Raw genomic sequence first — 20,026 nt, 5'->3', positions numbered from 1 at the left:
TTGACGTGGGGGGCTATAAGGCATTACCTATGCTGTCCAGGGGTCAGGGGTGACGGGACCATGCAACGGTAGCTGGGGCCAGCCCGTTATCTTCCGAGCCCTTATGTTCGCGGCACGGCTTGAATCATATCTATAATATAAGCCCTTGATCCTGGATCCCCTCGTCCTTGAACCCTCGTCCTTGACCTCCCCCCATGGGCTCATCTACTTCCTACCAACAGCAAATACCCGCATACTCTGGGATCATCGGGCCATCGCATCAAAAATCGCCGTCCGCCACTAATACCGAGGTCGTAAGTATGTATTCATGTTGGTAGCTGTGCGCTGTGCCGTGCGTCCTAACCCAGTCATCCTTGGCTCACCTTGGCCCTTGGCCCTTGGCCTTTGGCCTTCCACTCTCGCTGACCAACGACCCCCGACAATCCTTTGTACGAACGACACCTCCTTCGTCCGGATGATGCCGATTTCTACAAGGGAAAGGGGAAAGGGGAAAGGAAAAGATCCGGGAATCGCTCACCTGCATGATCGAAATGAAAAGGACCCAACCAGTATTACAGCGTCTCCATTCCCCAGGCCGACCCTCGTGCTCCTGCTCCTGCTCGTGCTCGTGGGCTGCGGCGCTGGCATGCAGCTAGCCACCTACTCACCGGAAGCGAGAGCACGTTGTAAACCACGCCGAGGGGGACTGAGCAGTGAGCACCCGCCGTCCTTCCCATAAAACTATGCAAAATTGCACATCATTCCCCCATTCAGTGCCGATCTCTTGCCCTCGCCGCCCTCGCCGCCCTCCTTTCAAAACGTCAATTCGTTCGTCAATCAAAGAACCGACATACCGTGTCCGTTCCTCCAAATTAATTCCAACCCCAGGTCGAGGACGCTTCCGTCGAGACAGAATAAGTCAGCAATGAAGTTCCCAACAGGCCTGTCCGTCCTGGCGCTCGCGCTGCGAGGAGTTGCGGCGACCCGAGAAGAATGTCACTGCGTATGTCTTGTCCCCATCCATCCATCCATCCATTCATTCCCCTTTGGCCTTTGGACTGTCGTCAGTTAGTCAGCTAACACCGAGCGTCCCAGTGTCGATACCTAGTCGCCGAGGAATCCCTCCAAGGCAAGGTCCTCTTCGCCGACGACCAGCTCTATGAAACCCGTCTGGCGTCGTACTACTCGGCCAACGCCGCCCTGTCCCCCTGGTGCATGGTCCTGCCCACCAGCACCGCCGACGTGTCCAAGATCGCCGAGATCTTCTCGAGCCACTCGTGTCCCTTTGGCATGAGGAGTGGCGCGCACTCTGCCTTTCGGGGGTCCAACGGCGTCGATATTGGCGTTACCGTTGACTTTGGTAAGTTCATTACACCACCCGTGATGACCCTGACAGCTTCACTCCTTCAGGATCCAGTGATCCACCGTTGACCAAAGCGGCAGCATACCTCAACGGCACAACCTACGATGCCGAGAACAAGATTGTCTCCATCCAGCCCGGCTCCAACTGGGGAGAAGCCTACACCGTACTCGACCCGTACGGCGTAACCGCTGTCGGCGGTCGTGCATCTGTCGTCGGTGTCGGCGGCTTCACTACCGGCGGTGGCGTAAGCAGCGTCGTGCCCTTTTCAAGAACCCCTGGCTTTTTCTCACCATCCCCTATAAGACTTTCCGAGGTCCTGGCTGACGTCCAACCGTAGTATTCCTTCCACACCAACTCCCGCGGTTTCGCCTGCGACAACGTCGTCAACTTTGAAGTCGTGTTGGCCAGCGGCGAGGTCGTCAACGCCAATGCCCAGGAGAACCCGGACCTCTGGAAGGCCCTCAAGGGCGGCTCCGGCAACTTTGGCTTTGTCACTCGGATTGACCAGGGTAGGTTGTTCCATCGAAACAGCATGGCATCTCAACTCGACAACTCGTCAAGACACAAGACAAGACACTGACCAGACCAGCCGTGGTGGAATCGACCCAGATGTGGGGAGGCTTCGCCACCTACGACCAGAGCAAGCGCGACGACGTCTTCCGGGCCTACCTCCGCTTCGTCGACAACATGGCCAGCGACCCCGCCAGCGCCAACATCGTGGCCCTCAACTACGACGGCGCCGAGTTCACCCTCCGCTCCATCCTCACCAACACCGACGCCCTCGAGGCCCCGCCGGCTTTCGACGAGTACAGCGCCATCGACACCGTCGACTCCACCCTCCGCGTCGGCGCCATTGCCGAGCTCGTCCCCGAATTTACTGGTCCCACGCCCCTGGGTCTATAGTGCGTAGAAATGACCCCCCCTCCCCTGTTGTGACCATGAACCAACCGTTCGAGGGAGAAGCGCGTGCTGACAAAAATCTTCAGTGCGAGCTGGCTAGTCGGCATGACCAAGTCCGACTTGGACATCATGGCCTTCATCGACGAGAAGCACAAGGAATACGTCGCCTCCATGACCGCCGCCGCCCCGGACGCCCTGTTCAACATCCTCATCCAGTTCCAGCCCGTCACCGAATCCATCGTCCGCCACGGCGCCGCCAACGGCGGCAACGTCCTCGGCCTCGAGGCCGTCGTCGCCGACGGCCCTGCCCTGATGTGGCTCATCGTCTTCACCGTCGACACCGAGGAGAACCAGGACATCCTCCTCCCCCTGGTCATGGACTACCGCGACGCCATCAACGCCCGGGCCACCCAGCTCGGCGTCAACAGCAACTGGGACTACCTCAACTATGCCTTCGCCGACCAGGATCCCATTGCGACGTACGGCGAGGAGAATGTGCGGTTCCTGCGAGAGGTGTCCGACAAGTTTGACCCGAGCGGTGTCTTTCAAAAGCTTCGCAAGACGGGATTCAAGATTCCTGCTGAAGAAGATACCTGCTTGGACTGAGCACGACATGAGTCGTCGTGTCTATTCATTCGTTGCCCTCCGGGCCCTTTTTTATGTCTTGTTGTACTATAATCTGTACCCATATTATAAGATATGCATGCCCCGAACACGTTTTGTTTAACGGACGGGCTCACTTGCATTCCTGACGCCGAAATTATAACCCTGACGCTAGAAACGGAAAAAAAGAAGAAAAAAAAAAGGAAGAAGAAATCGCTTCACAATGACTCGCGTGACTCGTGCGTGTTTGAAACCTGGGATTAATGGACGCGCAATGACGGCACCTTATCGCCATCGTCAAAAAGGGCCACCTCGGCCGTTTCAAAGTCCCTCGTGGGCGTCTTGTTGGAAAAGAGCCAGTCCAGTTCCTGATAGGTCCGGCCCTTGGTCTCGGGAAGGCGGAAAAAGGCCCAGAGCAGGACGGCGGCGGCCGTGGTGCCCCAGAAGAAACCGGCATAGCCCTTGAGGTCGAGCTGCTGCGGGTTCATAAAGTAGGGCTGCAGGGCGTTGGAGAAGATGAGCACGCTGTAGTAGGCGCTGCGGGCCAGGCAGATGGTCTTCTGGCGCAGGCGGGTGGAGCTGACCTCGGCGGGGATGGACCATCCGAGCTGGCCGAGGGAGAGCTGGAAGGTGAAGGTCCAGACGAGGGTGAGGAAGGCCTGGATCATGCCAATGGCGGGGTGCCGGTTCCATATGTTGAGGAAACCGACCAGGAAAAGGATGCCGCTCATGGCGAACAGGCCGCTCATGTAGATGCGGCGTCGGCCGAAGTAGGGCATGAGGGCGAACCAGTTGACGAGGGTGCCGACCAGAGACATGGCGGTGCCGCCAATGTTGAGCAGGTAGATCTGATCCGTGCTCAGGCCGACCTGTTGGAAGAAGTAGGTCGAGTTGTAGGCGAAGGCGGAGCCGGAGAGCACCTGGCCGGCAAAGGCGACACAGGCAATTTCGGTCCGGCGGGATTCTATGACGTGGAAGCAGTCCCTGTAGCGGGTTCCGGCGGTGATCTTCTTCTCCTGCTCGTTGGTGTGGATAATGCTGGCCAGGGTGGCGCCGACGCTGACGTTCCTGGCCGAGCGGCTCTGCAGGCGGCGCAGGGAGCTCTCGGCTTCGTCGATGCGGCCCTTCCGGACCAGATGCCAGGGCGACTCGGGAGCGAAGAGGAGGAGGGGGATGAGGAAGGCGGGCCAGATCCACTGCAGGGCGAAGGGGATGCGGTAGGCCCACTCGTCGGGGCGGGAAACGAGGCCGGCGAGGACACCGGCGGCAATGAGCTGGCCGATGATGAAGCACATGTTCGTCCAGGAGGTCAGGTAGACGCGCAGGCACATGGGGAGGACCTCGGAGGCGTAGGCCGGGGCGGAGGAGGCGAAGATGCCCCAGGGCACGCCGCAGAAGAGCTGGCCAAACATCAGGACGACGATGCTGTCGGCGAAGAAGGTCATGCAGACGAAGCAGGCCAAAAGGGCGAGGGAGGCGACAATGACGCGCTTCTGGCCCAAGGTGTCGACGAGGAAGCCGTTGAGGAAGACACCGGCGAAGCATCCGATGGTGCTGGCATTGCCGAGGGTGGCCTGCCAGCCGGCGGAGAGCTGCCACTGCCCTTTGTCGTCGATAAATTGGCCATATTTCTCGGCGAAGGCCGGGTAGGCGAAGAAGTTGCCGATGAGAATGGCGTCATAACCTGCACGGTGTGTAGGCATCCAATGTATTGTTAGCATGGCATGACAGGGAGTCGGAGCGGTCATTCGTTGAACAAGACAAAAGGGGAAACGTGCCTTCCATAATGACACACATGGAGACCACCAAGCTCCAGAAAATGGCGGATGGATAGGCGCGGATGGCCTCCAGAGGCGTCATGGCATGCTCGGCAGCCATGGCGGCCCTCACCCGGTTTTCGACGATGGCGTATGGGTCGGAGTCTGACGCGCCGTGGTCGCCGTGACCAGAAGCGAGAGGAAGGAGTTCGTCGGAGAGTAGCGCAGCATGTTCGTCGTCTCGGTCGGACATGTTGGGGGATCGACTAGGAGACGGGGCAACAGGAGGAGCTCGACCACCTCGACCACCAGCACCGTCATCGGCAGCGGTACCTTCATGATCACCGTCAACGTGCGCGTTACGGGACGGAGACGCGATGGTGATATGACCCAAAGCGAGAGGAGTGATTTCGGTGTCGGAGAATAGCACGGCGGCATTCTCGTCATCTGGGTCGGTGGCGTTGGAAGACGGATTGGCCGAGGGAGCAACGGGGAGAGACCGGTCAGCTTCACCGTCACCACCGTTTCCGCCGCCATCATAGGATGGGGACGCCATTGGTGGCAGTCGGAACAGGCCGTGACGCACCGAAAGGCGCGAAGAGCCGTCAACTTGACGGAGTTGGGAGGTAAAGAAGGTAAGTATGTCAGATGAGTCTGCACCGTTGTAGGAAAAGGAAACGGCCTGTGTTGATTGCAGCGAATGGCTGTTCGTTGTTGAAGGCGTACAGTCGGGGGACACGAGGGATATGAAATGGCTGAAACTACAAACGCAACGCGACGATAGCCTGAGACTGAATAAGCGCAACGGAGTTTCCAGCGATTGTCTGACGTTCGGGATAGGATATGTTCGGTGACAGTTGAATGTCGAGAGCGAGCGAGACAAGGCGGTGATGATTTTCCAGCAAGATGTTTGGAGATGAACGGGCGAGACATGAAATTACCTTAGGTACGAAATACAAAGTACAAAGTACAAAGTACAAAGTACCCGACAGGTGGGATTGGCCGTTTGGCCATGAGATGAGCAGATGAGCTAATGAGCTAATGAGCTACCTTATGTATGGGATTGGGGTGAGTGGAGACGCAGACGCAGACGCGGGCAGGTTAAGGTTTAGTGGAGCGTTCCAGATAGGTGGCGTAGGTTCTTGACTTGTTTGCACTTGATTTGGTAATGGAAAGAGGGATGAGGAAGGGATGAGGGGAAGCCCGAAAGACAGGTAGGTACCTAGGTATCCGTAACTACCTGGTTTGCCTCATAGTCGGGAGAAGGAGAGCTGGACGCCATGACCACGGGGTATGGCTCTGTGTCATAAAGGTACATGTCCGTGTCCGTGTCCGTGTCCGTGTCCGTATGTTCTGAATTGTCGCGATGCTCCCGGTACAACGTACTCGGGAGTGGGACGCCCTGAGACGCTCGGGGTCGGAAAACTCCCACTTGATCGCAATGGATGCTTGATGCATGCGTCGCCGGTGTCCGATATCCGACGTCCGACGCCCGACGTCCCCTGTCTCCACTACAGCGGTTTTGACATGTTCATACTGGAGCCATGAGTCGGATGCATTGTTTCGTGAAGAACTCAGGAGCCGGCATGGCGGAATATTTAAGTCGTGCCGTTACCCATCCCGATCTCCTCCCCTCCGTGTTGGGACGTCGCAGTCGCAGTCGCACTCGTTCTTTTCTTTCCTGGCTCTTCATAGTACCAAACTCGAACGATTCGGTCCGATCCCGACAGACACCGACATGATTCAGTTAAAGGCCCAATTTATGCTAATTACAGGGTCGTGTCCCTGAGTCGATTAAGCTCGGACAATTCGCTCCGATCAATTCAATTTGGTCGTTTTGGTCGTTATGTTCTTAACATGGCAACGGGGGCGATATTCTCTCGAATTCCCATGCCTTTAGCCTGAATACACCCTGAATCTGTCCGAAGCCACAGCTAGCCACGGGACCTTGTCACCAGTGACCATAACCATAGCCACAACCACCACAACCACCACCACCACCACCTACGACGACCCAAATGATGGCCTTGAATAAGGCAAGATCGAAGGGAGGAAAATGTCCAAGGTAGGTGTCGGGTGACTGGGGGAGGTTTGGTACCGGTACAGGATGCTACCAATGGGGACGCTGGATTGGCGATGCATCATGATTTCTTTGGGCGAAACGGCATAATGGAAGCAACGACTCCGTCTGATCTTGCCCTAAAAACTTGGGTCCACCGTCTACCCAGAGGCATTTTCCTCTTCCCTCGGCTCTGTGCTGTTCTTTCTACCTTTCTACAGTACCTTACCTTTCTACTCCGCTCCCTCCGTCCGTCACGCCTTCCACCCGCATTCTACACTGTACCTTGTACGTACCGAATCTCCACTCCTCCACATTTACCCTTTACCCCACAACCGCCTGAACAAGTGAGTGAGCCCCTTCAACGAAGCGTCGTCCGATCTCGCGTGAAGTTCCCCTCTTGTCTTGTCTCTTTTTTTTTTTTCTTTTTTTTTTTCCTCCTCTCCAACCACTCCAACCACTCATGGCTCGTTTTTCCCGCCAGCAGCGCCTTCGCCAAAACCTCTCCACTGCAATCCATCGCCATCTGCCCTCAAACTGACCTTTCAGCGTCAATTGAATCATCCTAGGTTTCGTCGCCTTAGGCAAGCTCCGTCAGTCGTCATCGAGCAGGCAGAAAGGGACCTGCTGAGGTCCACGTGAATGATGCGACCAGCGCGAGCCTCGCCCAAGAGATGAGATACTCAACAGCCTGCTCCGCTTGTCGGTAAGCTTCCTTTTTCCCTTTTTGCTTTTTCCTTTTTCCTTTTTCCTTTTTCCTTTTTCCTTTTTCCTTTTTCCTTTTCATATATATATATATATATATATATTTGTTGTCCTCTTCCTCTTGGCCCCTGCTTATCGTCCCCGCCCATGTCTCGCCATGATCCAGGACTCGGAGGCGGAAATGCGAGGTCCCCGTACCAGGTGCTCAGTGCGTGTACTGCGCCACCCAGAACATCTCCTGTTCCCGTGCCGGCTCCGTCATTCACCCCAGGATAAAACATCCGCATCCTCACCCTTATCAGCGCTCGCATCCACATCCGAACTCCAACCCCACGAGCCCTGTGTCTCCAGCTCCTCCGATCGCCTCTCATGTCGTCCTCCCTCAGCCTCGTCATGATCCGACTGCGCCAAGGCTTCATGTCGGACAGGCCACCGCCAACCTCGCCCACCTCGCCCACCTGATAGACCCAGCAACTGTCGCCTCTTCTGTTCCCTCCGTTTCCTCGGCCCAATCTCCCCCCTCCGCTCCCTCCGCCCCCAAGCCCCAGGTCATCTCCCCGGCCGCCGTCGTCCAGGACAAGGCCCTGTGCTTCGAGCTCGTGGAACTTTACTTCAAGTACATCCACGACCAGCTCCACTCCCTCTTCCACCGACCCAGCTTCATGCTCGATCTCCACGAAGGCACCGCTCCTCTCATCCTCGTCTACGGCATGATCGCTCTGTCGGCTCGCTTTTCCTCGAATCCCGTCTTTGCCGGCATCCCTCGTATGGCCCGCGGGGAGCAGTTTGCTACCGAAGCCAACGTCCTCCTGAACCTGCGCGATGTGTCCCTGGCCACCATCCAGGCGTGCGTCCTGCTCGGCGCCATCAGCATAGTCGAGGGAGAGGCCGCCGCCGAGTCGGTCTTCTATGCCGCCGCCTGCCGTATTGCCAACTTTCTCGACTTGCCTAATATGCCCACGCCAGATCCCCTGCAGCGGGAGATTCACATCCGAGGTGAGCATCATTCATCTCGCACCCGTCGTCTTGGGTCTTCTTGTCCTTGGGACCGTGGAAACAAAACTAACCACACGCTACTCCCTAGTGTACTGGTCGCTCTGCATGATCGACGTTTGGTCGTCCACCGGCGTCAACCTCCCTCGCCTCATGAACCGACGCCATGACGTCCCCCTGCCCATGAACGAGTCCACCTTCCTGAACATGAGCCGCGCCAGCAGCAACCCCTTCGACTTTATCCTCTCTCCCAACCGCGAAGACTCCCTCCTCGCCCAGAACATCAAGCTCAACGGCATCCTCCTGCGCGTCAACGACGCCATCAAGGCCCTGACCTCCGACTCGACCGTCACCAACATCGACGAGACCGTCTCGGCCCTCTCCCAGGAACTCAAGGCCTGGGAGATCGCCCTGCCCCCCACCATCCGCGACACACCTTCCAACCTGCACGCATTCGCCTCCCAGGGCCAGGGCCGCATCTTCATCGCCGTCCACGTCAGCCACTACCACTTCAGCCAGCTCCTCTTCTACCAGTACCTCGACGAGCAGCGCCGCTACCCGGACTCGCCCACCGCCCAGGCCTTCGCCCGGAAGTGCAAGGACAACGCCGTCGCCCTCTCCCGCATCATCGACCTCGCCAACACCACGCCGGGCTGCGACTGCTTCTTCAACATGCTGGGCCACATCATCGTCATCACCTCCTCCGTCTTCATCCACACCCTCCTCTTCGAGACGGACGAGGCCGAGATTGCCGCCGCCCGCGCCCAGCTGGAGCGCAACTTCAACTCGCTCGTCACCCTCCGCCAGTACTGGCCCGCCCTCGAGGTCTGCTTCGCCCGCCTCAAGACCTTCCACGAGCTGTGCCGCAAGAGCACCGACGACACCTACCGCATGGACCGCTGGATGCTGCGCTTCCTGACCGAGTTTGCGCGGCCCATTGACGAGAGGGAGAGGGACGAGGAGGCCAATGTGGACCGGTGGAGCATTGGCAACATTGGCATCAGCCCGGAGAACTGGGCGTAGGGGGGCAGTTTTTATGACGCAAAAGATGATCGAGATATGGGATACGACGAATGACTTTGCTCTTTAGCGTCCAGCGAATATTGCAACACAAAGAACGGAACTCGGAGACGATATGGAAATGATATGGTGGCTTGGACACTGAGATACCTGGGTGATCTTTGAGGGCGGGAGGATCTTTCATCTTGCGAAGACGAAGTGCCCTTTCGATTCATAAAGGGATACATATTTTCATCTCCTTTGAGAAAATCAAGGCTGGGCCTTTTTCCTTTCCTCTCTCATTTTTTTGCCTCCCTTTTCAAGACCGCGCCTCCTAATCCAAAAGCAACGCAAAGGTAAACCCCTTGTCCGCCCGGAGTTGGTACTCGGGCAGCGTATCAGGTCCGCACGAACCCGTCCCGAGCCCGTGATGCGCCCAGTCGAGCCTCACCAGCGTGTCGTTCCTCCTCCGGCCATGCAGTTCATACGGGTGCTCGCAAGCATCCAGGTCCGCGGTCGCGTAATGCGAAGCTGAGAAGGACGCCCCTTCCAAGTCGCCGAACCGCGCTCGCAGGAGCCGTTGTAGCTGTGGGGTCCCTGTCCCCTGGTTACCAGCAGCACCACACGGTCCACACCCATGCCCACCACACGGCCGCCCGAGAAACTCAACCCACCGCACGTCAGTCCGGTTGCCCCCCTCCTGCGGGAACTCGTAGTCAACGAATAACTCGTCAACGCTGCGCTCCCACGTCCCGAAAGCCTGGCTCATCTTCTTATCGCGGTAGCTTTCCCCGGGACCGCGCCCCCACCAGCGCACTTTCGCCACGCCGCCCACCCCCGCCGTGAACCCGATCCGCGCGAACGTCGTCGGGGAATGCAGCGGTGACGCATGCGGAGGGGGTTCCGCTTCGAGGGCGATGTGCAGCTCGTCCCCGCGGACGTGGTAGGTGGTTACGAGGTCCACGGCCCAGGAGAGGGCGGGCGGGGCGATTTTCGAGCGGATTTGTATGTGGAGACCGTGGCGCTGCGTCGACGACGACGACGACGACGACGAGGACCACTTGACGTCCTGGACGTGGGTCTCGGTCTGGTGCAGTCTGCTTTGGTGCCATTCTTTCCCGAAGCGGCCGCCTCTGTCGTTGTCGGTTAGGGCGCGGTAGAGGTCGATGGTGAAGGGCGCGGTGAGGAGTTGGTGGCCGTGGCGGGTTAGGCTGGCGAGGGTGCCGAGGGGGAGGTTGAAGCCCCATGTGGTGGAGCCGGAGGCCGAGGTTACGGAGAGGGTGGAAGGGGAGTCTTGCGTGATGGATACGGCGCCGGGAGGGGGGGGGCAGAGGAGGGGTTTGGGAAGAGGAGCGGGTTTGGAGAGTTGGAGTTGGGCCCATGCTACTTGGCGGCCGGCGAGAGCCCAGTTTGTGGGTTGGGAAAGGGTGAAGCGGAGGTGGAGATACGATTCCCGTTCTTTGTGAGGCGGGCTGGGCAGATTTGGGAGTCTCAGTACTGCTTTGGTGTGTGGCTTTATACCTTTGCGACAGCGTCAGTGGTCTACTTCCGTGTTCTTGGGAGGAACAAGAGGAAGAGAGCAGAAGATAGATACCCTTGGGAATCTCGAGGTTGGTCTGTGTCATGTCGGTTTTGGCGTCGTCTTCACCTTCGGCGACGATACCATACGTGCAAGTCAAGTGGTCAAGAGTGAGAAAATCATAACGATTCACAATGGTGACCTCGTTGGCTTCCAGGCCCAGTGTCTGCACGGGTTCGATCGCCTTGGCATACTCGACAAGACCGGGGGAGGGTGTGTGGTCGGAGAAACAGAGACCATCCATGACGAAGTTCTTGTCGTTGGGCTCGTCGTTGAAATCGCCGCCGTAGCCCATGTATTCTTCGCCGTCGGGGGTTTTCGTCCGCAGGCCCTGGACAAAAGAAGAAAAGCTCAGCTGCAAAAACAAGGGGTGGGGGGTAACGGAAAGGGAAAGGCAAAAGTTGCAACACGCACATGGTTCGCCCATTCCCAGACAAAACCCCCCATCAGCAGAGGATACTCGTAGAAAGCCTCAATGTACTCCTTGACACCACCAGGTCCGTTCCCCATGGCATGGGCGAATTCACAAAGAACGAGCGGGAGTTTGGCCCCTTTCTGTCTGCCAAAGTCCAGGAGGCCGTCGACGGGAAGATACATCCGGCTATGCATGTCGACCGACTCGGTCTGCCAGTCACCCTCGTAGTGGACAGGGCGAGTGGGATCGAGGGTTTGGATCAAGTCGTGCATGGCCTTGTGGTTCCGGCCGTAGAAGGATTCGTTGCCGAGAGACCAGATGAGGACGGACGGGTGGTTCTTGTCCCGCGCGACCATCTGCCGCGCGCGGTCTAGATAGGAGGGCTCCCAGTCCGGGTTATCCGAGGTGAACTTGGCCGGGTCACCGCCGACACTGACAAAGCCGTGACATTCGAGGTCGCATTCGTCGAGGACCCAGAATCCCAGCTCGTCGGCTAAGTCGCAGAGGCTGGGGTCTTGGATGTAGTGAGAGGTGCGGATAGCGTTGATGTTGTGTCTCTTCATGAGGAGGAGGTCCTGTTCGGTGAACTCGTAGGGCACGGCGCGGCCGGCGTCGGGGTGGTGTTCGTGACGGTTTACGCCTCGGAGCTTGACGGGGTTCCCGTTGACGCGGAAGACGCTGTCGCGAATCTCTACGCGGCGGAAACCTATCCTTTGCGGGACGACGCCACCGGGGATATTTACGAGGAGGGTGTAGAGGTAGGGGGATTCGGCGGTCCATTTGTGAGGGTCGACGATGCGCAGTTTGAAGTGAGAGTGTGTGGTGGTGGTGTCAGAAGGGTCCAGGTATTTTATTTCAAGAGAGATGCATTGGCCATGGGCATCCACCAGCTCGACACTTATCGGGATGGTCTCGGCAATGGTCCCCGTCATGGTAAGGTCGACAACGAGAGTGGCATCGACATAATCGTCGTCCAAAAGGGGCTGAATGTGAAGATCTTCAAGGTGACACTCAGGGAAGGCGTGGAGGTAGACATGGCGGAAGATGCCGCTGAGCCACCACTGGTCTTGGTCTTCGATATAGGAACCATCGCATCGCTGGTAGACTTCTACAGCGAGGATGTTGACATTGGCTTTGTCGGTGTCTTTGTCGGTCTCGTTGCATTCGTTGTCGCCGACACGCGCGAGAGCGGTAATATCAAACTCACTCGGGTTCCGTGACCCCTGAGAATAGCCCACATACAAGCCGTTCAACCAGACGGTAAAAGCAGAATCAACACCTTCAAAACGCAGTCTCAGTTGATGACCGACATAGTGGTTAGGAATGTGAAAAGAGGTGATGTGTCTGCCACATTCGTTGTGGGAGTAGGATACGTGGGGAGGGTCAACGGGAAACGGATAGCGGTAGTTCGTGTAATGAGGACCTCGACCGAAGCCTTGACATTGCCACATGCCTGGGACAGCTATATCATCCCAGGTAGAGGCGTTGAAGCCGGCAATCCAGAAATCACGGGGCCCTTCGAAGGGGGAGGGAGAGAGGCGAAACTTCCATTGACCGGACAGGCAAAGACACTTGGCTTTGGCCGGGTCATAGGCTAGGGCGTCTTCGGCGTTTCCGTAGACAAAGAAGTCGCTCCTGGGGAGGAGAGTGTTGCGATGGAGGACCTGGAGGTTATTCCAGTCGGGGGTTGAGTCTGGAAACTGGCCAAGGGGTCCTGTTCTGGAGGGAGGACTGGGGGCTATGGCGCGACGGACGAGGGTCATTCTTAGTTTTGTGGTGTATTATGTGAAAGGAAAGGAGAAGGAAACAAAGAAAATCACTGAAAATATATGAGAAATATCATCGTGAAATTGACTGTGTTGTTGTTCAATTCTGACTCTAAGGTGGGAGGATGTCGAAGTGGTGAAGAGGTGAAGAGGTGATGAGAAGTGATTCAGTGAGAAACATGTCATATGTGCTGGATGATGACTCATCATTCGTTTGCATGATTGGGAGAAGATGATTGGCTCGCAAAATAGAGCGAGATGCTTAGGTAATGTTCTTTAAAAAGGTACGTACAACGTAGGCAGTTAACTCTCCTCTTCTCCTCTCCGTATTTCCTTCCCCTTCATCTCCATCCCCAGAACATCCCAAAGACCTCGTCGTCCCAGGCCGAGCCATATACTCAATTTTACCCACTACACCCCTATTCGGGCCCTACCTCATTTGTTTTAATTTCTTATTTCTTCTTCGAATTCATCGTCCATTTCTCTTGACAATAATTCATATCCTGGTCTCCCGTCGGTTTACACGCACCGCCATTGGATCGCCAACTCGTCTTCTCATCGTCCCTCGGGCTTGACGTCTCCTCCTGTTGCCGTCGAAATGGGTTTGGCCTTTTCGCAATTTATTATTCGCACAATTCAAAGTCACTTACGACGGAAGAACGAATGAACGTTGATCGGCTTCTGGTGCCTGGGTGTGCTGCGCATCTGTTGCCGGATAGGGTCCCATGGAAGCTCGAATCTCGGAACCAAGCGATTTTCTCTCCCGAATCGGTATAGTTCCAGTTCCCGTCATTTGCAGCCCACCATGGCCCGCTTCTCCGACTGGGCGGTCTTCTCGTCTTGCTGCTTGCAGGGGCGGCCGCAGCTCGCAAATCATCCATTCCCAAACCCAAACCCAGGACGGAGCTTCATTCCCCTTGCTCCCTAAAACGACCTGCCCACACCGTCGTATCTATCCCTGCCCGTTCGTGGGGAAATCGCCATAGATGCTTGATGCTACGTGTTCCCGGCCTGATATCGTCATCCCGTCCCGTTTAGCTGTCCCCACCACCGGTTTATATTATGATCTCGACCCTCCCCTGGTGGATCGCGATGGCTCTCGTCTTGCTCCCCCTCCCTCCTGCCTCGTCCTCGCTTCTCGTCATCCCACGGACAGGCTCAGCTCAAGCTCGGGTTTTCTAGGTCATCGGTCATCGGTCATCGTCATCCTGAGTCTCTGACCGGCCATGAAGCACCAGCTACTTCTCGCAGCTGCGGCCACGGCCTGCGCTGCTTTCGAATGGGAGAACGTTCACATCGGTGGCGGAGGCGGTTTCGTCCCCGGCATTCTCTTCCATCCTAATGCGGAGGGGGTTGCCTATGCCAGGACCGACATTGGTGGCCTCTATCGCTGGAACTCGGACGACTCGTGGACCCCTCTGACCGACAACCTCGCCTTTCATCACAACTGGTATGCGATGCGCCTCGTCTTCGGAAAGTATAAGAGGTCCTCGACTGACTCGGGAAACAGGAATAGATGGGGCATTGACGCCGTCGCCGTGGATCCCTCCGATCCGGATGTCGTCCTCGCTGCTTTTGGCATGTATACCAATAGCTGGTGCGTTTCTTTCCTCTCTCTCTCTCTTTTTTTCTTCTTCTTTTTTTTTTCTCCTTACTTCCGTCCTTCGTAGTCAACTCCAGCCACCGCTTCATGCGCTGACTATACTCTCCCAGGGACCCCAACAACGGCGCCATCGGAAGGAGCGAAGACCGTGGCGAGACATGGACTTTCAGCGAACTCCCTTTCAAGGTCGGAGGCAACATGCCCGGCCGCGGCATGGGTGAGCGCCTCGCCGTGGACCCCATCAACTCCAACATCGTCTACTTCGGCGCCCGCAGCGGCAACGGCCTGTGGAAGAGCGCCGACGGCGGCGCCACCTTCGAGCACGTGACCGCCTTCCCCAACCCGGGCACCTTCATCCCCGACCCCCAGGACCAGAGCGGCTACAACTCGGACATCCACGGCCTCGCCTTCGTCACCTTCGACACCACCTCCGCCCCGCTCGACGGCGCCACCTCCCGCATCTTCGTCGGTACCGCCGACAGTACCGCCGAATCCGTCTACGTCTCGGAAGACGCCGGCGCCACCTGGTCCCCCGTCGCAAGCCAGCCCATCGGCTTCCTCCCCCACAAGGCCAAGCTCTCGCCCGAGGAGCGTGTCCTGTACCTCACCTACAGCGACGGAACCGGCCCTTACGACGGCAGCGACGGCGCCGTGTATCGCTACGACATGGCCACCGGCTCCTGGACCGACATCACCCCCGTCAGCGGCGGGGACCACTTCTTCGGATTCGGCGGCCTGGCCCTCGACGCCCAGAACCCGGGCACCCTCGTCGTCGCCGCCCTCAACTCGTGGTGGCCCGACGCCCAGCTCTGGCGCTCCACCGACTCGGGCGCCTCCTGGACCCCGATCTGGCAGTGGGGCAACTACCCGGAGATGGACCTCCGCTACAACATCTCCGCCCCCAAGGCGCCCTGGATCCAGACCAGTTTTCTGGATGGCGTCACCGAGAAGCTCGGCTGGATGATCGAGTCCCTCGAGATCAACCCCTTTGATAGTGATCACTGGCTGTACGGCACGGGTCTCACCATTTACGGGGGGCACGACCTCACCAACTGGGATGATGCCGACGAGACCATTAACATCCAGTCCCTGGCCGACGGGATCGAGGAGTTCGCCATTCTGTCCCTCGCCTCCGCCCCGGGCGGCAGCGAGCTCCTGATCGCCACCTACGACAACAGCGGCTTCACCTTCGCCTCCGCCGACGACCTCGACGCCCCGCCGCAGTCCACCTGGACCAACCCGCGCTTCGACGGCTCCGTTAGCGTCGACTACGCCGGGAACGACGTGAACCGGGTCGTCCAGGTCGGCAACGTCCGCGGCCAGGAACAGCTCGCCGTGTCGTCGGACGGGGGGTTCACCTGGGGCATGAGTCCCGCGGCCGACACCGACGCGGCCGGCGGCACGGTGGCCTACTCGGCCGACGGCGACGTCATCCTCTGGTCGACCGAGGCGGTGGGCGTGCGGCGGTCGCAGAACGGGGGCGCGCTTTCGTCCGTCTCTTCGCTCCCCGCCCGAGCTGCCATCGCTAGCGACAAGCGCGACAACGATGTCTTCTACGCCGGTGCGGGGGGCACGTTCTACGTTTCGACCGACGGGGGGGCGACGTTCGTGCCAGGTGGCGCGCTGGAGGGCGTGTCGCAGGTGCGCTACATCGCGGCGCACCCGGCCGAGGCCGGCGACGTCTGGGTGTCGACCAACGCGGGCGTGTTCCACAGCGTGGACTTTGGCGAGACGTTCGAGCTGGCCGGGGACATTACGAACGCGTTCCGCATTGCGCTTGGTCGCGGCAAGGGCGAGGCGTGGAACGTCTACGCCTTTGGTATCGGTCCCGCGGGCCCGAAGCTGTATGGCAGTGCTAATGGCGGCGCTACCTGGCATGACGTCCAGGGGGAGATTGGGTTCGGCGCCATTGATGCTAATGCGCTTGCTGGCAGCGGGAATCACCCCGGTCTGGTGTATGTTGGTACCAACGGCAGGGGTGTTTTCTGGGCGGAGGGGGTTGTTGGACCTAAGTGTTAAGGGCTGCCGTGGAACGTGGTCTTGATGCATGTAAATATGTAAGCATTTGAAAACAAAGGGCTGTTGGTATAATTTCTATTAAATTTGAGTCTAGGTCGAGTCCTGTATGCTCTATATCTCCTGTATCACACCCTTGACCGATGGCCTGTCTATGGTTTGTTGCCTATTGTGGCCTCATGTTAAATCCGCCCCTGACGATGCCCTTGTCTTTTTTTTTCCCGTCTTCCCGTCTTCCCTTCTTCCTTTCGTTTACTTTCCTGCATCCACCCCCTCATTCGTCTTCTCATCGCCCGGGTCAATTCTCCCCGCCGCCCCTTCTAATCTCGCCCTCTCCTCCACCGTCAGCTGGCTCTTCGCCTGTCCGGGATCGATAAACACAAAGAGGAGCAAGGCAACCCCAGCGATGCCCGTGGCAAACCAAAAGGCCACCTGGTAATTCTCGCGCAGGCCCAAGTGCGACGTCTGACCGACGGCCACCTCCGCCAAGCCCAGGAAGAAGCTGATGCCCAGGAACAAAGTGCTGTTGATCAGCGCGCCCGCGAGCCCCTGCCACCGCGCGGGGAGGTTGGTAGTGATAAAGACGTTGGTGACCGTGAAGGTGATGTCGATACCGACGGTGGAGCAGACCATGGCAGGGAAGACCCAAGCCCAGTAGTTCGGGTCCTCGGGCATCAGGGCGAAGAGGACCACGGACCCCACGTTCCCCAGCCCCGCGAGAACGAGGAGGACGCGTCCCGGGAGGAGGTGGAGGGTGAACCCGCCCAGGCAGGCGATGACGAGCCCGCCCACAATGAGGGGGACGTACCACACGGCCGTCAGCAGGGGGGACATGTGCAGCACCAACTCGATGTAGAAGGTCGAGTAGAGCAGGAAGACGCCGAAGGTGCCGTAGCCGCAGAACAGGGCGGCGACGAGCCGCTTCATGTGGCGCGGGGCGAAGATCTCGGCGGGGACCAAAGGTTGGACGGCGTAGCGGCGCTCGACCCAGAAGGCGGCGGCGAGGAGGCACAGGCCGAGGACGAGGGGCACGATGGTCTGCGAGCTCGCCCAGCCGTTCGGGGCCTGCGAGCTGTCGGTGAAGGCGTAGACGACGAGGACCAGCCCGGGCACGATGGTGGCGAAGCCGGCCCAGTCCATGGTCAGGGGGGCAGCAGCAGCAGCAGCAGCAGCAGCAGTACCGGCACCACCACCACCAGGCGGCGGGGCGGGGCGCCAGTCGTTGGGGACGGAGAGCAAGGCGACAGCGCATACGACAGCGAGGATGATGCAGCCCAGCCAAAAGTACCACCGCCAGTCGAGGAACTCGCCGGTGATACCACCAAACAGGATGCCGAGGAAGAAGCCGAGCGGGGCGGAAGCGCCGTAGAGGGCGAAGAAGACGTTCTTGCGCGGACCGGGGCGGTAGGTTTGGGCAAGCAGCATGATGCCGGCGGGGAGGAAGGCGGCGGCGGCGAGGCCTTGGAGGGCGCGGCAGGCGATGAGCATGACGTAGTTGCGGCTGAACCCGGCGACGAGGCACCAGAGGCAGAACCAGAGGAGGCCGGCGTTGAAGACGGCGTAGCCGCCGTACATGTCGGCGAGGCGGCCGAAGGGGAGGAGGAAGGAGCCGGCGACGAGGGCGAAGACGCTGGCGGGCCAGGTTTGGGAGGCTTCGGGGATGGAGAGCTCGATGGCCAGGGGGGGGAGGATGACGTGGAAGCCGGAGACGAAGAATTCCTAAACGGTGAGCCAGGGAGCCGAACTTCTAAGGGGGGCCCGTGGGACGTACGGCCATGAGCATGGACCCTAAAAGGGACACGATGAAACCGAGTTCAGCCCACATGGTCTTGAATACGGCGGGACGTTGTCTGCCGAGCTTCTCAATGTCGATTTCCATTTCCGACGGCGGGGTTTCGACGGATGGGGTGGCATGGTCGGCGGGCCGGGAATGGGACCGGGACTCGACATCAGTGGGGGGATTGGGCCCGGCCATTGAACGAGCGGCGGATGATAAATTCGGCCAAGATGCGAGCGATGATCGTACCGTCGTCCGCTGATGGGAGGGGTGCGAGTGTCCTTTGTCGTCTTTATGTAGGGCTCTTCTGAGGGATGCTCATTACAAATACATGTAATGTAACGATACACCACCCAAAGCGCCCGGAGAATAATTATGAGAATCTATTCATCCGAGCTGAAGATAGTCGATCGAGCCGAGTTGGAAAACTGGGTTGGCCCAGGGGAATCAGAACAGGGGGCGGGAAGACTCAAGAGCTCTGGATCCTCTGAGGCTTGAGCTGCAGGTCGGGTTGCCGTCGAGTTCTCTCCATGCAGGATGTGCGGCTTGGGCTACCGTCTTTGGCCCAACAGCCAATTGGCGTGGCAGATAGTCATGCAGTTCTAGTGCTGGTGCTGCCTTGGTCTGAAGGCAATACTCGTTCCCGGGGTCGATCTGGTGAGGTTGATGATGAAGGACGTCGTGGACTTTGGCAACAGTGATGAATGGATTTGTGAAGTACCTTACGGAGTACCGAGCAAGGTACCTGTACCTAAGGTAGGTAGAAATTTGATGTCGACTTTGTCATCCGTAGAGTTACGTAGCTACGTTTGACTAAGGACCTAATCAAAATTCCATACCCGACGCTAATGCAAGCCCTACACAATCATTACCTAAAATGGACTGGATTGTTCTGTGAGCTTTGTCAGCGATGTTCTAGATTGGATTAGCGTCTAGTTAAGGTGGACCGTGCGCAACGGTAGGGGGTGTGATGGGTGTGAGAGGATTGCTGCACTCCACCGCCTCCTCTCCTCGGTGTGCGATTCCGGAGATCGGAGTTGAAAAGCCAGTAACCAATAAAGATGCTGGACGTTGCGGCTTTCGCACACCGAAGCCTGACCGAGGATAGCGAGAACGGCGAGAACGGCGAGAACGGCGAGGACGAATGGAGAAACGGAACTGCACAACTCCCTCAGTCGCCTTTTCCTTCGTACAACGTACTCCGACTCCTTATCTTACTATTGCGCAACCAAATCTCCTCTGAGATCCTTCCTTGACGCCAAGCAGGTTTTCTGGGTACAGCTCTGTGCATCACTGCATCATTGCAATCCTTCATTACGTTGTACTTTCCCCCACCCCTTCTCACCGACTTGACCGAATCGAGCCTCAAGAGTCAAGAGAACCCTGTCCGCCATCTGCAGACTGCATCTGAGGGTCCCCAGCCCTGCGTTACCTTTCCTTTTACCTAACAGATCCTCCTCTCTACCAGCCACTTACGGTGACTTACCCATACTCGTACCACAAACACGACTC

General features: G+C 58.2%; 7 protein-coding genes across 7 annotated transcripts; 3 read left to right on the top strand and 4 right to left on the bottom strand.

Annotated features, from left to right (window-relative positions):
• Positions 1-904: 904 nt before the first annotated feature.
• On the top strand, positions 905-2,848 carry SODALDRAFT_336980 (FAD binding domain-containing protein; the record flags this gene model as incomplete). Its single annotated transcript, XM_028612637.1, has 6 exons — positions 905-982; positions 1,075-1,339; positions 1,423-1,586; positions 1,680-1,851; positions 1,932-2,244; positions 2,329-2,848. 6 exons carry the CDS (start codon positions 905-907, stop codon positions 2,846-2,848), a joined length of 1,512 nt encoding a protein of 503 aa, XP_028471585.1.
• Positions 2,849-3,105: 257 nt separating this feature from the next.
• SODALDRAFT_336979 (alpha-glucosides permease MPH2/3) lies at positions 3,106-4,855 on the bottom strand (the record flags this gene model as incomplete). Its single annotated transcript, XM_028612636.1, has 2 exons — positions 3,106-4,529; positions 4,624-4,855. The coding sequence occupies 2 exons, from the start codon at positions 4,853-4,855 to the stop codon at positions 3,106-3,108; spliced, it is 1,656 nt and encodes a 551-aa protein (XP_028471584.1).
• Positions 4,856-5,852: 997 nt separating this feature from the next.
• SODALDRAFT_355999 (hypothetical protein) lies at positions 5,853-6,744 on the bottom strand (the record flags this gene model as incomplete). The annotated part of the gene is made up of 4 exons (XM_028613875.1): positions 5,853-5,873; positions 5,989-6,175; positions 6,558-6,606; positions 6,684-6,744. The coding sequence occupies 4 exons, from the start codon at positions 6,742-6,744 to the stop codon at positions 5,853-5,855; spliced, it is 318 nt and encodes a 105-aa protein (XP_028471583.1).
• A 591-nt stretch (positions 6,745-7,335) lies between these two features.
• Positions 7,336-9,382, top strand: SODALDRAFT_266528 (hypothetical protein; the record flags this gene model as incomplete). The annotated part of the gene is made up of 4 exons (XM_028607493.1): positions 7,336-7,367; positions 7,533-7,737; positions 7,795-8,362; positions 8,451-9,382. The coding sequence occupies 4 exons, from the start codon at positions 7,336-7,338 to the stop codon at positions 9,380-9,382; spliced, it is 1,737 nt and encodes a 578-aa protein (XP_028471582.1).
• SODALDRAFT_342637 (hypothetical protein) lies at positions 9,224-13,512 on the bottom strand (the record flags this gene model as incomplete). Its single annotated transcript, XM_028613095.1, has 4 exons — positions 9,224-10,879; positions 10,953-11,268; positions 11,352-13,090; positions 13,479-13,512. The coding sequence occupies 4 exons, from the start codon at positions 13,510-13,512 to the stop codon at positions 9,693-9,695; spliced, it is 3,276 nt and encodes a 1,091-aa protein (XP_028471581.1). The 3' UTR covers positions 9,224-9,692.
• Positions 13,513-14,344: 832 nt separating this feature from the next.
• On the top strand, positions 14,345-16,740 carry SODALDRAFT_267234 (Oligoxyloglucan reducing end-specific cellobiohydrolase; the record flags this gene model as incomplete). The annotated part of the gene is made up of 3 exons (XM_028607539.1): positions 14,345-14,568; positions 14,629-14,715; positions 14,832-16,740. The coding sequence occupies 3 exons, from the start codon at positions 14,345-14,347 to the stop codon at positions 16,738-16,740; spliced, it is 2,220 nt and encodes a 739-aa protein (XP_028471580.1).
• A 60-nt stretch (positions 16,741-16,800) lies between these two features.
• SODALDRAFT_375906 (MFS general substrate transporter) lies at positions 16,801-20,004 on the bottom strand (the record flags this gene model as incomplete). The annotated part of the gene is made up of 8 exons (XM_028614775.1): positions 16,801-18,456; positions 18,509-18,821; positions 18,969-19,200; positions 19,398-19,406; positions 19,472-19,672; positions 19,744-19,797; positions 19,860-19,915; positions 19,991-20,004. 8 exons carry the CDS (start codon positions 20,002-20,004, stop codon positions 16,990-16,992), a joined length of 2,346 nt encoding a protein of 781 aa, XP_028471579.1. The 3' UTR covers positions 16,801-16,989.
• Positions 20,005-20,026: the final 22 nt, after the last annotated feature.

The sequence above is a fragment of the Sodiomyces alkalinus genome (assembly GCF_003711515.1).
Source record: "Sodiomyces alkalinus F11 unplaced genomic scaffold SODALscaffold_1, whole genome shotgun sequence".
In the NCBI taxonomy this organism is placed as follows: Eukaryota; Fungi; Ascomycota; class Sordariomycetes; order Glomerellales; family Plectosphaerellaceae; genus Sodiomyces; species Sodiomyces alkalinus.
This window is presented reverse-complemented; position numbering and strand designations above follow the sequence as displayed.